The sequence below is a fragment of the Corvus kubaryi genome, unplaced genomic scaffold, assembly GCF_017639235.1.
Source record: "Corvus kubaryi isolate FWS band 111438036 unplaced genomic scaffold, C.kubaryi_AGA036_p1.0 76, whole genome shotgun sequence".
Lineage (NCBI taxonomy): Eukaryota > Metazoa > Chordata > Aves > Passeriformes > Corvidae > Corvus > Corvus kubaryi.
This window is the reverse complement of record NW_024582063.1, coordinates 9,231,276-9,246,700: the sequence shown is the minus strand read 5'-3', so window position 1 is coordinate 9,246,700 and position 15,425 is coordinate 9,231,276. Positions and strand designations below refer to the sequence as shown.

The 15,425-nt window shown below is 39.9% G+C and overlaps 1 protein-coding gene across 1 annotated transcript in view; it reads right to left on the bottom strand.

The window, feature by feature from the left end:
• The window catches only part of INTS7 (integrator complex subunit 7), a 36,670-nt gene extending 21,306 nt beyond the window's left edge, over positions 1 to 15,364 (bottom strand). Inside the window, exons 1-13 of the mRNA XM_042051451.1 lie at positions 15,240 to 15,364; positions 14,962 to 15,091; positions 13,968 to 14,114; positions 10,724 to 10,861; positions 10,191 to 10,237; positions 9,489 to 9,688; positions 8,295 to 8,417; positions 5,618 to 5,735; positions 4,521 to 4,652; positions 3,849 to 3,946; positions 2,938 to 3,177; positions 2,112 to 2,249; positions 1,183 to 1,389 (exon numbers count right to left, since the gene is read on the bottom strand). Of these exons, the coding sequence (XP_041907385.1) occupies positions 1,183 to 1,389; positions 2,112 to 2,249; positions 2,938 to 3,177; positions 3,849 to 3,946; positions 4,521 to 4,652; positions 5,618 to 5,735; positions 8,295 to 8,417; positions 9,489 to 9,688; positions 10,191 to 10,237; positions 10,724 to 10,861; positions 13,968 to 14,114; positions 14,962 to 15,091; positions 15,240 to 15,330 (1,809 nt within the window). The 5' untranslated portion in view covers positions 15,331 to 15,364. The remainder of the gene's footprint in view (positions 1 to 1,182; positions 1,390 to 2,111; positions 2,250 to 2,937; positions 3,178 to 3,848; positions 3,947 to 4,520; positions 4,653 to 5,617; positions 5,736 to 8,294; positions 8,418 to 9,488; positions 9,689 to 10,190; positions 10,238 to 10,723; positions 10,862 to 13,967; positions 14,115 to 14,961; positions 15,092 to 15,239) is intronic.
• Positions 15,365 to 15,425: the final 61 nt, after the last annotated feature.

Genomic DNA, 15,425 nt, shown 5'->3' with positions numbered 1-15,425 from the left:
TGTCATCAGAAGAGATGAAGACAGGAATCCTTCAACATAAAAAAAGCCCTGAACTCCAGGGAAAGGGTAATTAAATTACTGGATCACAGAATGACCTATTTAAGCAAGTTATTTTCCTGCCTGTATTAAATATTAACATCTAATTAGATGAGGTCCTCTTCTCAATGTCTTCTCTATGTTAGAGAAATCTTGAAGTGTTGAATTAAAAGTCTTATTCACTCAGCCAACAGTTAAAGACAAACACTTCAGGGCTGATGAGTCTTTCTCACTGAGGACGAAAGTAGCAATTTATGTCATTTCAGCTTATTCTGGAATGTTTTATTAATAAATAATAATATCTGAACTTTATTAAAAACGAATGTCTGAATTGTCATGACCCTAACAGTCCAGTAACTAAAACAACAAAGCAGCTTCACTGGAGAGGCATACAGAAAACTGTATGTAAAGATTTCTTCATGGAAACTAAAATATGAAAGAAAGCATTGTGTGAAGCTGGATCATCTTTTGTTAAGAAGCAACTTTACAGTAGGAACTGAAGGTCCCTATTCATTAATGCCTTTTTTTTTTTCTTTGTTTACATTCACAGACATCATACAGCTTCTTGCTATTTTTACCACTTTGGAGAAGCAGAAAGCATTTGCATAAAAAGCAGGTACCAGTTGGATTTGATGAAACTGAATTGTCTTTCCTCCTGTTACTAACTTGCTGTTAGGATTCTATGAGATCACAATGTCAAATACAAGGCAACATGAACTCAGAAGGAGGGAGGAAGACAATTGAATCCTTCTCTGTATTTCAAGAAGACAGCAGCCAATTTAGGCCAATTCCCAGGCTTGGCTATTACAATAGTTTTTACTCAGCCAAAGCAAGGAGTGGAAAATTATAAAATGATAGCTTTAATTAAACAAGATCTGTCACATTTCCTATGATCTAATCAAGGCAGGAAATGAGGGGTGGAAGGAGAAGAAAAAGCAAAGAGAAATCTAGCTAATCACACTTGGCTGAGCTACAGGATCTTTTCTCTCAAGATGCAGTGTGTTACAACTGAGATGCCTGCAGAGAAGAACCAGAGAGTCTGGCAGATGCCAGACATATTTAAGAACTTTTCAGAGAGTTAAGAGCAGAAACCAAAGAGCCATGATGCAGTACACAGAAACATCACCACGAAAGATGTGTGCTGACCGTCAGTGACGCTATTCCTTTGTGGTAGGATTTTAAGGCTTCGGCAATGCAGGAGAGCGCGGAGCTGTAGTTGTCCTCCTGCAGGCCTGTCAGGCACTGCTCTGCATGGGAGAACTCCTTCAGACTGTTCAGCCAGAAGTAGAAGTGTTCTGAAGCCACCTGAGTCAGCAGGCTTTGATACAGTTCTCTGGCCATGTCGTGGTTGCCCTGTAACGACAAGAATGTTTCTGAAACAGGACATGAAGCAAGGCTGGGATTTTCTACAAAACTTACACAAATAAGAAAACAAGAACATCTCCAGGACTACTCCCAGCTTCAAAAGAGAAACAATGAAACTTTTACCAATCATCTGATCATGGCAATCTTAACAATACATAAAAGCACAAATGCTTATTTTATGGAAATGCCAGCCTGTATAAAGTGTAGTATTTATTTATAAAAGCCAATTCAATAAGATGAGAAACAAAAATGGAAATTTACCTCATCATCTCATATTAGGGTTTCTGTGTAATTCTAACCCCAAATATGAAGCTACTGAAGGGAAAAGGGCAACAGTATCTTTTTCTTCCTTTCTTCACATTGAAGAAAGAGAAGCATACATCAGGATGACCTGTATCACATTCTGAAGAACAGTCAGACAATACAGATTAGGTGTGTGCTCAAGAAAGTGCCAGGACATCACTTACTTCCTTCTCAAATACTTCAAAAACACAAATGAAAAAACATTTTGATGGGATGACTGTCCTAAATGATACATATCTGAATGAGCATTCCAGGGAATTAAGAGGGAAAGTGATTTTTATTTTTTTCCCCATTCACTTCCTCCTCCCAAATCCTACAATCTTCCTTATTCCCTTACCCAATTCAAAGAAATCCCTAACATCCCTTCAATCACAGCAAACCATTTTTCTCCAGGTATTTTCACTTACCATCCTGGAAGCCTGCCTGGCTATCCTGTAGGCTGTCCATCCATTGGAGGCATTCTCAAGCTGCTGTTTAATAACAGTTTTGATTTCTGTGGACAAAGCTTTCTGACTGGAAACAAATATCACTGTGGCATGAGAAACCTAGTAGAGAGTGGAGGAGTGAGGAAGAAAGTTATATTTCAGTAACTAAAGAAAAGAAAAAAAACCCAAGCCAATTCTGTTTTATTTTGGACTCAAAACTACATAGAAAATTACATATTTATGTTTTAACTGCAAAACTTCTCAGTCATATCTTTTAAGTAGTTACAGCAATCCAAGTACTTCTTGCAGATAAAAGTAATTTTCATTCAAAGAATCTCTACTCTGCCTTTTAGCTGAGATATTTCAAATGCTCCAAATAAATTAACAGAAAGCTTGTAATTTCTTTTTAAAATTCAAATTCTTCTCCAAATAGATGTGATGAAAGCATTTTTCTCTTACAGTATATTAAGTCATTTGCTTCAGAGCACCCTATATAAATAGAGCTAGCTGCCATTTGGCCTTCAACCACTACTTTAGAGATACCCCAATAATTTCAAGAGCCAGGCTTGCCTAAGCAGTGCCATCTGCTGGAAAATCTAATGGAATACACTGCATAGTTCAGGCTCCATCTAGGAGCTATCTCTATACTGAACACTGACATATGCAGGTCTAAAGTTAAAACAAAACTGAGAATAGTGGCTACAGACAGGCACATCAACCTGGACATAACAAATGCCTTAGCTGCCTTTCAAAATACAATCCATCCACAGCTTTTCATACAGACTTTATCCATCAAGGGAGGTCTTACCAAGAGTTCCTGTTTTTTATCTGTGGCAGATTGTCCAATTAATTTATAGAGGTCCATTAGGTCTCCTAGGATCCCATCTGCCAAGACAGGCAGCTGCATGGCAATGGCTGCTAAGCAGTGGCACATGAGGATCCTGGCATTGTCCTGGGCACTGTGCAGCTGTGTCAGCAGGGATTCCACCACGGACTGGCTCAGGTGAGGGCGGCACTTCACCAGCTTCACCATGCAAGTCAGCGTGATCTGCAACTCACACAGTCAACAGGTACAATCAATACCATGTCTTCAAAACCAAAAAAGCCAGGCACACTTACTTATCTGCAAGTATGACTGCAGAAATACAGATCTGCTATTTCCACAGCCATGTTCTCTACAAAACGGTGAGATTTTTCTAAGAGCCCAAGCCTTTATCCCCGAGCTCCCTGAACAAAGACACACCACAAATTCAAGAAACAACAGTAGTCTCTCACATCACCAGCCTTTACAGGTAAATAACTAGAAAAATCACTGGTAGTTTCTGAAGTAGGAAAATAAGAATAATTATTTATAGAAGTGTTGTGACCATGTACACTGCATCTCCATCTCCAAAAAGCAAGTTCTCTCCAAGATTCTCTTTGTCCTCCAGAGATACTGCCATCCAATGTTCATGTTTTATTACAGCTGTTCCTCTGAGAGGAATGCTCCCTGCCCCCCACAACAATTCACTTACTCTAGAGCTGAGAGGAGTTGTACTATAGCTATGCTCAGTTTCTCTACTGCTCTGAACTCTGGTTATGGACAAACTAGAAAAATCTTCTTTTCCCTCCAGTCTGTTATGCTTCCACCAAAAAGGATGTGGTGCACACCAGCCTCTCTGTTGTACAAGCTGTTGTTATAACTTCCAGCTGTGAAGGGGAAGACAACAGTAATGTCACCTTTAAGGTAGCCTGGGCTCCTGGGCTGTCATCTTGACTACAAAGAACAAGAAGAGCTTCTAAGCCAAAAACTGCATCCTGCTCCAAAGGCAGAAGATCTACAAAAAGAAAAAGAGTTAAAAAGAGTTTAAAAGGGTTAGTTTGTTCTCTGACCATAGCTGGTGTAATGCTTGCACTGCTGTTGCAGCCATGACAATTAAGAATCTTCCTAACGTGTCTGCTTTACCTTACTTTGATGAGAAACAATTCTGCCATTCCATGTCTTGGGTAACTATTCAGCAGTCACAGTGACGTGTAAAGCATGCATAAATCTTGGGACTAAAGACTTCTAAATGGCCTGTTATTATTTTGCAACAGACTCTGTGCAAAGGGCTTTCAAGGATTGACCAACACTTCAGCAGTCTTACAGCAGAGGTAAAACAAGCATTTATTTAGCACCACTTCTACTCTACCCAGTAATTTTCTCTAAATTAGACAAAGATGGAATCTTCCCAAACATTCATGAAATCAGACAGAGTATTTCCTACTAGATTATAGTCCCCACTCTCCCTAACCAGCATGAGGGATCAGACAGATTTACAGACAGGTTCACAGTCAGGACGAGTTAATACATGTTAAGTGCATAAGCCTGACTGTAAACAGAGCCTCTTCATTGCCCTTGCTTTCCCTTACCTTTCTCCTGGCAAGAGGCTGATATATTGGTCAGGATTCTCACTCCATGAGCTGCAATGCCACGGTTATTGTGGTAACAGCACTCCTGTGCTAGTTTTACCAAATCAAATCTTGCAGTTGTAGCTGCTGCTCCTAAATAAAAGCAAGGCAAATGGAACATAAAACTGCACGGTTCATAAATATACCACAGATCTTTAAGTACCTTTCTGCAAAACAATTCTATTGATTTAGGGTTCTTTCTTCTGTTTAAACAATAGGATGAAAATAGCTTTCTCTCCTCAGGCAAAACCAGACTCTCATTCTTGAACACTACACAAGTTAGACACATGAGAAAGAACATTTGGATCTAAAGGTTGATGTTTCAGGTTGATTTCTCAGAGAAATATTGCCTTAAGAAATATTATGTCTGAATAAAAAAAGCTGGTGAGTGTATTAATTATTAAGCCATGCCAGAATGACTGAAGAGGATGTACTATTTTTTTTCCCCCATTTCTGCAGCCCATGTATTTGAGCTCATAATACTCATTAGGGCAGTCTGGCTTTCAAGAAGAAAAAAGAAAACAGTGTGATCATAATTTTGAGAACAAGATACCTTGAATCACTTTTAAAGTCTACTCTTCTTCTCCAATTTCTCCAGTACATTGTCACAAAGCAGAAAGGTTCATCTGGTACTGCTGCAGGTCATGCTCACAAGGGTGGCAGGGTAACATGCCAGCCCACTCTCACACCATGAAGCCTCCCTGCTACTCAAAACTTATGCAAATCCATGGTTTTAAAACACCTTAAGCAGAATGCAGGTCAGCCATTTGAGAGGCAATACATTTCTTCACAAAATGAAGAAAACTTAAAGACCCAAAGGCAAAAACCATTTTCATATACCACAGTACCCACAAAACAAAACCTGAGACCATGATTATCCATGACTATACAGTGTCCCGTTTGAAGTTTACATATGATGAACACAGTGTGACTCTCGGTGTTCTGAAGTTCAAAAATACTTCTAGAAAATCCTACAAAGTGTTTAGATGAAACTGATCATCAGTAGAAAACCAACCTATTAAAATGCCAAAGGTAACCATCTAAGCCAGTTTTCTTACCTGGAGCACTGCTGAAGTACTGTTTAATGGCAATGGTCCCTGATAATGTGGAAAGAACAGATAACATGCCCATTTTCAAGCTGTCATAAGGAGTGTTAAGAGCAGATTCACAGAGTGCCTAAAAATCAGCAGGAAAAAAGGTACAGAGGTAAGAAGTCCCATGAGCTATCTGTATGAAAAATTTAGCTGCACTTCTCTGAAAAGTTTTGAGAGTCAAGGTTTTCCCACAGAAAATACTGTACTAAAATCAAAAGTCAAGTCCTGAAGCAGCTGGTTTAGAGGACTGAACATGCAGCTTGCAGAAAAGTGACAGTGGGTCTTATACACTAGAAAACATCAATTACAAGTCATTTGTTGATTAAACATCAGTGGCAAAAGTATTATCAGGTCTCATTGATCCAATACTATAAAAGACTTTACGACAGTTTGAGGCCTACTGATTATTTTTCCTTGTAACAATCTGCAAGGTTTTATATAAATATATACCTTAGAAGAGCTAAGTTTCAAGTGTCATTTCCTGTAGAAGTATTGGTGTCCAACAGGACTTTTAAGGTTCTTGATAAATATATTAAGGTGTATTTTATATTTTAACTCATTTGTAGTAGAGCTCCTGCCATACTTTTGTGCCTTTTGCCAGAACCCATCACAGGCCTTATGACATCTAGGTTTGAATAAGTCTTAAAATGCACATTGTTCTCAATTCCTTATGCCAACACTGCAAACAATTTAGTCATTCACTGATTCTGGATGCTTTTTTAGCCAACAGGAGGGATGGCAATATGAGACACAAATAGAAAATATTCTGCTTTAGAGTGTGCCAAAACTGAGTGACAAAGACCCTGAATAAAGAAAAACAACACAATTAGTTCCATAGAACATAAAAAACCCCCATGGTGTTCTTATCAGGCATACATATTGTGTAAGGGTTAAATTCTAAATACATCTGTGGTTTGTACCAATTAGTATTTTGCTAATCCACTGAATAGTGTGGCATCAACAGACAGAGAAAGATCCAATGACTGGGGTAGAAATTGAGTCTTGATGTCTCCCAAGACACTGATGCTTTACTCAGTGCTATTAGATCAGCTCTCAGGGCATATCTGAAACAGTAACTGTGAAGACTGCCAGGAGCACAGAGGAATTAGCAGGATGGACTGCTAATTCCATAGCACAGGCAGCAACAGCTTCTGAAGCTGATGTCTAGAAATCAGTGAAGCCTCCACAATGCAAAGACCAAACTTCCCAACTGACCTACACAGGACAGACTTAAAATGCTGAAGAAACGAACCAATGTTTGTTGGTAAAAAGGTACAAGAGGCACATCTTGCCATGGGAAAGGCAGAGTCTGTTCCAGTCCCTGCTGTATAAACATTACTATGGAGAACAATTTCCCAACTCAAAAGGATGACTTTTTATTTCAGAAGTCAGAAAAACTCTTATTATTTCTGCATGCCATTCAGAAAGCAGTAACGAGCTTCCGACAATTAGTTTTGTATTAATCTAGTCACTGGTTTAGTTCTGACATCAGTAGAACTTTTTCCTATGCATTTCAACCATCAGGACACCCACTTTACTTCAAGACACTACCTGATGGTGAAAGCCATGTTATCAATGTCTCTCACTCGTATTGAGATAACTACTAACCAGATATAATGGGATAGAGTAGCACTTTCTCTGCAAAAAATTCATAGAGCAATCCATAAAGCAATCCCTTAAAATTCCTAAAAGGAAATACATTTCTGGAGTTAACCCATTATGAAGAATAAAGCACTTCACTAACACAAAAACCTCTGCACACTCCAAATCATCATCTCCAAGAACTGGGGACAAAGCAGTACATGCTTTACTTCTCAGATGATTGTTAACAAAACCCAGCATAGTTTTTCCTCCCAGCTGCCTTATGCTCCAACAGCATAGAACAAAAGTAGCTTCCAAGAGTAACAAAAGCAAAGAAAAAATGACCCAGGAAAAAGTAGAGCTGTAACCCTGTGCCATTAAGTTCTTGAAATATTTACTTTCCCATTAACCTAAACTGAAGTTATTTTTCATAGTCATTTCTACTGGAAAAAGAGAAAGGAGAAAAAAAAATGTTCACATGCAACTGTGACTGAAAGAAGGCAGCAGTAATACCTACACTATAACACTAGTTTCCCCAAATAGCACAGGTGCACTATAAACACTCTCTTCTTCATACAACAGCAGTCACAAAGCTACTATTGAAGATAAGCCATGAATTCTAAGAAATGAAATCAAAATTCCATTTGACCTTTCAAGTACACCTCGCTGGATGATATGTTTTGACAAATCCTAGAGGCTCTGTTTTGCTCCAGAGCTTTGGTGTGGTAAGATCAGTGTAAACATTCATGCCTGTTATCTGAGATGAGTTCGTCAGATGGAAAAGCTACTTCCTCACTGTACAAAGGCCTACTACATGGCACATGCCTTCCCTCAGTCATAATAATTCAACTTTAACCCTTGAGTGTCAACTTATCCACTTGAAGACATTCTATGAATTGCTCATTAATACTTGGCAACTCTGCTTGGCAGAGTAACCTAACTTAAGGATATGGGGATGAATGTTATTCCTTTCTTTATCTCCCAAATAATTCTTCTGGAAAGAATTCTACAATTCACTGGGAAGTTTCATAATAAACTTTAGCTTAAAAAACATATAGACCTGAATATTTTCTCTGCTCCATGTATGTGGTGTCTTGTTGGCCAGTAACTTCAAATCCTGGATTGCAAGCCTCTTCACAGCCTTCCTGGGGTCATTTTTCAAGTACTGCAACAGAAGTTGGATCTGCAACAAAATAAATTCATTGTTTAAGAGAGATGCTGCCAGAAAGAAGTCTCTTCAAAAGCACTCGGGAAGAAATGCTGAGCACACTGAGACAAAACTAACTTGAAAAAGCATGAACACACCAGCCCTGGTTTTAGTCTCCACTCCCACCCTGGTTACATCAGTTTTAAGCAGTATTGGCTGTTGTGCTGCAGAAGTAGAGCCTAAATCTCCATGCTTACTGCCATTAAAAAAAAATTAAAGCAGCATATTAAGTGTTCTCATGTTGTTTCAGTAGTCTTAGATTCAGTACCATCAAAAGCATCATCTGAAATACAGAAGTGAGCCACAGCAGAGAGTTTCAGACAGATCAATGCTATTATCTAACAGTCACAGACACCAGCCTTCCACAGCTGTACAGGGCTGAAAGAAAGCAAATTGATTTTCATGACTCCTTTACAAGGATTAGTTGGATGAGTCTCAAGTATCACTGTGCTCAGACCTGCTCTATAAATCACATCCACAAAGCTCATTATCAGAGCATAGAAGCATTGTATTTTTCTATCACTGCTTTCTCATTACTTGGTTTATAGTCCTGAATTTAAGCAACCAATTGAAATTCCTCAAAGTTCCCCAAAAAATACATTTTAAATGCATTCTGTGCTATTGAAATATTCATTTACTTGCATGAAAGAAAGGCAAAAGGCACACCCACAACCCAAGACAATATACAGAAGTGCAAAGTGAAGCCTGGCTTCTACAGGCAAGTTGAAGTGTTTTCAGAAAAAGTCAGGGTGTTTATTTTCCTGCATGCGATCTATCCTAATTGATTTGAATCCCAGCTGATTTAGAGAAAGATAAATTATGATCTGTAAAAAAAGCTTAGTGGGTTTGATGGGGTCACCTGAAAATGGAACCAGAAAAGGCAAAAACTATGAAAGCAGCAGCAATTTTCAAGGTACTCTTCCTCAATGGTTGGGAGCAACCAATCCAGCACAGCCATCACATTTCTTTTTATCAGCAGCCAGAATCTGAGTGTTTCTTAAATGAACTTTGCACTTCAAGTGGAAGGCATGCCTGAGGAAGAATTACCTGCTTGGGAATGTCAACCAAAGAAGAAGCAGCAAGCAGAGTAAAGGTGTGCAGGGTGACAATGACCATCTTGGTGGAGGGGTAGGATGTCACCAGCTGCTGCAGCAGCTGCCGGGAGCTGGAGGCCAAGCTCGCATCGTGGTGCATGTGCTGCAGAATAGGGATCAACTTCAGCTTCAAGTCCACAGGTGTGGCCAAACCTACAACAAGGAAAGAAACACAGGCAGAGTTAGTCCTTGGGCTGGCTTTTTTTGGCAGTTCTGAGGCACAGAGTATGTCTGGATTGCTGCTGCTGCTGAAAGCAGATGGTGCAAACACCTGCAGTAGCTTCCAGTAACCCATTTACTAGCTAGGTGTGAAATGACAGCACTACCAAGCACTTTCATGGCTGGTTGAGAAAGCTGCTCCTTGCTTCACTGCAGGTAACACACAAATTAACTCATCTGAAGCAACCTGTGAGAGTCTATGCAAGTTTATTCATCACACTAGAGATGGGCTTTTATTCTGTACCAAACAGGTGCTTCGAAAACTTAATTTTTAAGAGGATTTAAGATAACCAGAGAGATTATTGATCAGCTAATTTAAAAACTGGAATCATCTGAGGGCAACAGCATTCTGATATCTAATATGTAAATATGAATAATAAAGAATTTTCAGAGAAATTAAAGCGTTTCCTCTTTATCATTCAACATACACATGTACCTTGAATCATCTCGCTGATTTTATTACATATTCCAACAGCAAAATCCCTGTGGAGAAAAGAAAGTATCAGGTGAAATGAAAAACAAAAAATTAAGTAATTAAAAATTTAAGAAAAAATTCAACTGACCTACCAAACACTGTGTTTTAACGATTAAAAGTTACACAAAAGAGTGCCTGCCAAAATCTGTCCTTTTCAGAACCCCTGCACACAGGCATGATCAAATGATAAAATGAAAGCTTTCAAAAACTGACAAGCTGCACTACATTTTGCTCCCTAATATGCCATCCACAAAATAATTCATAATAAAAGCTGCTATTCCATTTTTCATTCTCATATTTATGAGCTTTCCATTTTAGAAAAAAAAAATCTGCTGAACTTGTATTCAGATTTCCTTACAATACTGTTACTGCACATAATTAAGTGTTTTGCTATAAAGGACAGCACAACAGAAGACAGTAAGGTTTGTGAATGGCAGTGTTAATGGAGTTTCCATTTTCTGTAATATGAAAAAGTGAAAAAAAATAGATCTTACTTAGATTGTGCAGAAAAGTTGGCAGCAGCAAATATAGCAGCTTCAACTTCCACATTATCATGGGAATCCAAACTCTGACGAATACTGTGATGTGCATTCTTCCTTTCTGGAATGATAGATGCCATGCTGCCCAGCATCCTACAGAAATCAATCACAGCAAAGTCAGGAAGAAAAATGATCATGAAGAAATGATGGAACCAGATAAAAATGTAAAAAAACTGGTTAAAGTATTTATATTTTATCTAAGTATGTGCTCTTTCATGTTGGCTACAGAAATAAACAAATACTAAAAGTAAGCATATAATTAAATGTAACAGATTTCATCATGTGGGTTGTATCAGTGGTTTGATAAAAATTACATTTTGATAGCTTTTAGCTTGAAATTGACACAGTGAGAAACTTACCAAACACTCTTTTAAAATTAAGAGTGCACTATGGAATGATTTGTTTCCAACATCTTTCCCTGATGTAACATAAGGTTACTAGTTAAAATAGTGCAACACCTTTTGTGTAACTGCTAAAAAAGTAGCAGATCAACTTTGCCAAAAATATCTCCAAGATACCTTTCAGGCATATTTAGCATAATCCAATTAAAAGAAGAATGAATGCAGGATTTATACTGATGGTAACTTTAGCAAGAGTTCTGTGCAAATATTTACACACGGTTATCTACCGATAAAATTCCACAGACAAAATTTTGTTTTATCAGATTGTAGGAACCCAGAGTGCCGAGAATATTTCTCTGCCTGTTTTTAAGGTTTCTTACCCCCCTGAACAACACTGTTTTAACCTCCAACCTTGGAAAAAATTACCAATGATCAGACAAGAACTAGAAAATACAGTGGTGTGAATTAGGTGATAGACTACTATGTAAGATTGTCACAAGGTGAAAAATTTAGAGGTTTTGGGCTTCTCTTTGTAGTAAATAGATAAGAGTAAAAAATATCAAAATGGAGGATTGTTGTTGTTCTCTAAACCTTCTTCTCCTTCTTCTACTACTCCATGTTCTGCAGTAAAAGTAGTTTGGAATGACTGGACAGAGAATTCCGCAGTTCCTGCCTGTGTTACTGAATAATTGGTAGGAAAGTGAAAATAGTATTCATTTTTAGTAACCATTACTTAAATTATCTTTAAAAGGCTGTGTAAGTATTGATAATTAGAGAATTCACTCCTGCTTTCTGTGTTCTGTGCTGTACCTGGGTCACGCTAGTGGCTCTGTTCCTCTGATAAGACTTAATAAACAACTGTCCAGCAGCATTGAAACTCCAGGAAAAGTCTCGGTTTATCTTTGAAACTCCTTGCAAGGACTTTTAGAAAATTCTCTCCCATCAGGAGGGATTTGATTTATGGCACGGTTCAGTGTCACCAGATCTTTCTTTCAACATGTTCTTCTTTATTGACACTATTCAAGAAGGACAAAACCAAATCAACAGAAGATTTTACGCTAAAATTGCTGAACCAACAGCTATTTTAAGATTTTATTTGATGTATCCTGTGAATTTATTAGTAATTTAAGTATTTTTGCAAACTGAGAGGATTCCTGGGACTTAAGCAGATAACCCTCAATTGCACAACTGCAATCTTATGTTAGAACACTGAAGTGGAACTACAAGAAAACATGCAGACATATTGTATTTACAGATTTCTGAGATACCAGGGCATGAAAGTATAATCTCAAATGAAATGTCAAAAGAAAAAAGAAATGGACATATGAGCTAATCAATCAAATGCCTGTTAATGCCTCCCATTTCCCAAGAGTGAAATCAGTAACAGTTCTAGATGGAGATAAGAAAAGAATATAAAGGGAGAAAGGAAAGTGCTCTCTTCACATTTGATTTCACCTGCACAGGGTCTGGAAGATGCAGTTAAGAGGATCATGTTGGATAGCGTTAGAGACACACCAGAGACAAACCAGCAGGACAGGGATGTTAAAGACAGATTAATTTTATTTGTTTTCCCACTTGATTCCCAGAAGTTCAAAGCAATCAGTAATATAACAGCACTTCCTTAGAAGTTATTGATCAGAGACCAACAAGCAGTAAACTTCTAGGACAACACTGAATGAAAAAGTAACAAGGTTTGTGTAAATTTTGGTTACAAGTTAACAAAAACTACTTTGCCACAAAAGGAAGCACTTTCACTTAGTCTAAACACATCATAGGCAACATGTGATATATTGCATATAGCTACTGTGTGGATTATGCATACAACAGATTCAGTGTTCTTCTCTTGAGCACACAAAATTTCAACACCGCAAATTCTGTTTTGCCGGATCCATCCACAAAATTCTCACCATCATAAAAGGTTAATACCCTTATTCTTGTTAGCACTGATCCTTATCATTCACCCCTTTTAAAGACATTGTTTTGCTTTTAACTCTATGAGCAATGTATAAAAAGCCTCCTTTATTTCACTCATAGAGTCATAGAATGGCCTGGGTTGGAAAAGACCTTAAAGACCATGCAGTTGCAACCCCTCTGCCATGGGCAGGGACACCCTCCACTAGATCAGGTTGCTCAGAGCCCCATCCAACCTGGCTTTGAACACTTTCATGGACGAGGCCTCCATAACTTCTCTGAGTTATCTGTTCCAGTGCTTCATCATACTCATAATAAAGAATTTCTTCCCAATATCTAATCTAAACCTACTCTCTTTCAGTTTGAAGCCATTCTCCCTTGTCCTGTCACTGCATGCTCTTGTAATAAGTCCCTCTCTATCATTCTTGTAGGGTCCCTTCGGGTACTGGAAGGCTGAAGGTCACCCCAAAGCCTTCTCTTCTCCAGGCTGAACAATCCCCATTCTCTCAGCCTTTCCTCATAGGAGAGGTGCTCCATCCCTCTAACCATCTTTGTGGCCTCCTCTGGACTCCTTCCAACAGCCCCATGTACTTCCTGTGCTGAGAACCCCAGAGCTGGACACAGCACTGCAGGAGGGCTCTCACCAGAGGGGAGCAGAGAGGCAGAATCCCCTTCCTTGGCCTGCTGCCCAGGGTCCTTTCCATGTAGCCCAGAACCCGTTTGGCTTTCTGGGCTGCCAGTGCACATTGCTGGGTCATGTCCAGCTTTACATCTACCAGCACCCCCAAGTCCTCAGCAGGGCTGCTCTTGATCTGTTCATCCCCCAGCCTGGATTGATACCAGGGGTTGCCCTGGCCCATATTGTACTTGTCGTTTTATTTCAGATGAGCACTTTGATAGTTACCAACAGATTTGAAGGAAATCAGGATGGCTCATGCCATACATACCGGAGTGTAATAGCCCGAGCAACCGGATCATTGCTATGGATTACTGAGAAAACTCTCTTGACAAATTCATCCACATTTAGGATCTTCTCTAAGTGCTTCTCACTCTGCTGGGTAACTTTCAGTACACACAGCCTCAGGAAGTTGTTGCTGTTAGAAAATACACACATTTCTTTGTCAGGCTATTCTGTAATGAAAATTCAAGCACTTCAAATACTAAATTAGTTAAATACAACTTTTGAGGGCAAATTAAAACAAGGAAATATCTACGCTTTAGAAACATTTGAGTACACTGATACAGTAAAAAAGACACTGTTAATATACTATTGCTTTATTTTCTAGCTCAGGTAGTGTCAAACTAAAGCCCAGTTCCAGGGAAATGAACCTGTTGACACCAGTGAGGAGGAGTGTAAGCAAATGCCTGTTTTGTGCACACACAGGGATCCAAATCTACTAGAAAAACACATCCAAGACCAAGACAGAGAAGTCTAATTATCACTGTCAAGTGTGGAGCAAATTTATTTTCCTTCCTGAAGACAACGGTGAAGATTCCACTACATCAACAAAAACTTTTGTAAGCTTTTACAAAGCAGCTTTGATTCCACTATATACATCACTTAGACAGTAGGCACTTGGAAAGCTCTACTTCGAGCTTTGTTAGAGATTAAATTTGCACGTATGATCATTCATCCATTTATGAATTATGATTTGAACGTGCTTAGGGAGCAAAATTTAGTCAGGGAGTGAACTTAGTCAGGGAAAGAATCCTCAAATCAGGACAGAAGGAAAGGAACTGTCGGTATCACTCACAGCCACTTAAACCCACTAAAGAATTGGAAAACAAGTTTAAATCAAGCACAACCTCAACAGACTGGGTACTGCAGCGGTGTTATCAGGCAAGCACGACATCCCAGACTCCGATGCAGCGACACTCCAAGGCACAGGGCGTTCCTACGGCTCAGACCGGAATGGACAGGACCTGCCCGACAGTACTCACCCCACTCTGAAAACATCGGCTAGCTTTAGGAACGCCGAGTTGATGAGAATAGGAAACGGGTATTTCTGGAAGAGCCTGGGAAAGCGAACGACGGCTTCGCACTGCTCCCCGAGTTTGCCAGACCTGAGGCCTAAAGGAGACAGCAGGAATTACAGCAGGTACCTCCAGCCCCGGGTCCTTCCTCCGCCCCCCGCCGTGGATACAGCGGCACCAAGCAAAGCTCCCACCCCGGCCCCGCTGCCCGGGCCGGCGACAGCCCCGAGCCCGCGCGGGCTCACCTTTGTCCAGCTCCATGAGGGCGGAGTTGGCGTCCAGCTCCTGCTCGCCATAGCCCGCGTCGGCCAGGAAGGACTTGGCGCTGGCCGCCATTGCAGCCGCTCGCCGCCGGCCCCGCGCACGCGCAGCCGCGCTCCCGCCTCCGCCGCGCCGGTCCCGCGCAGGCGCGCGCCTGACCCCGCCCGCCC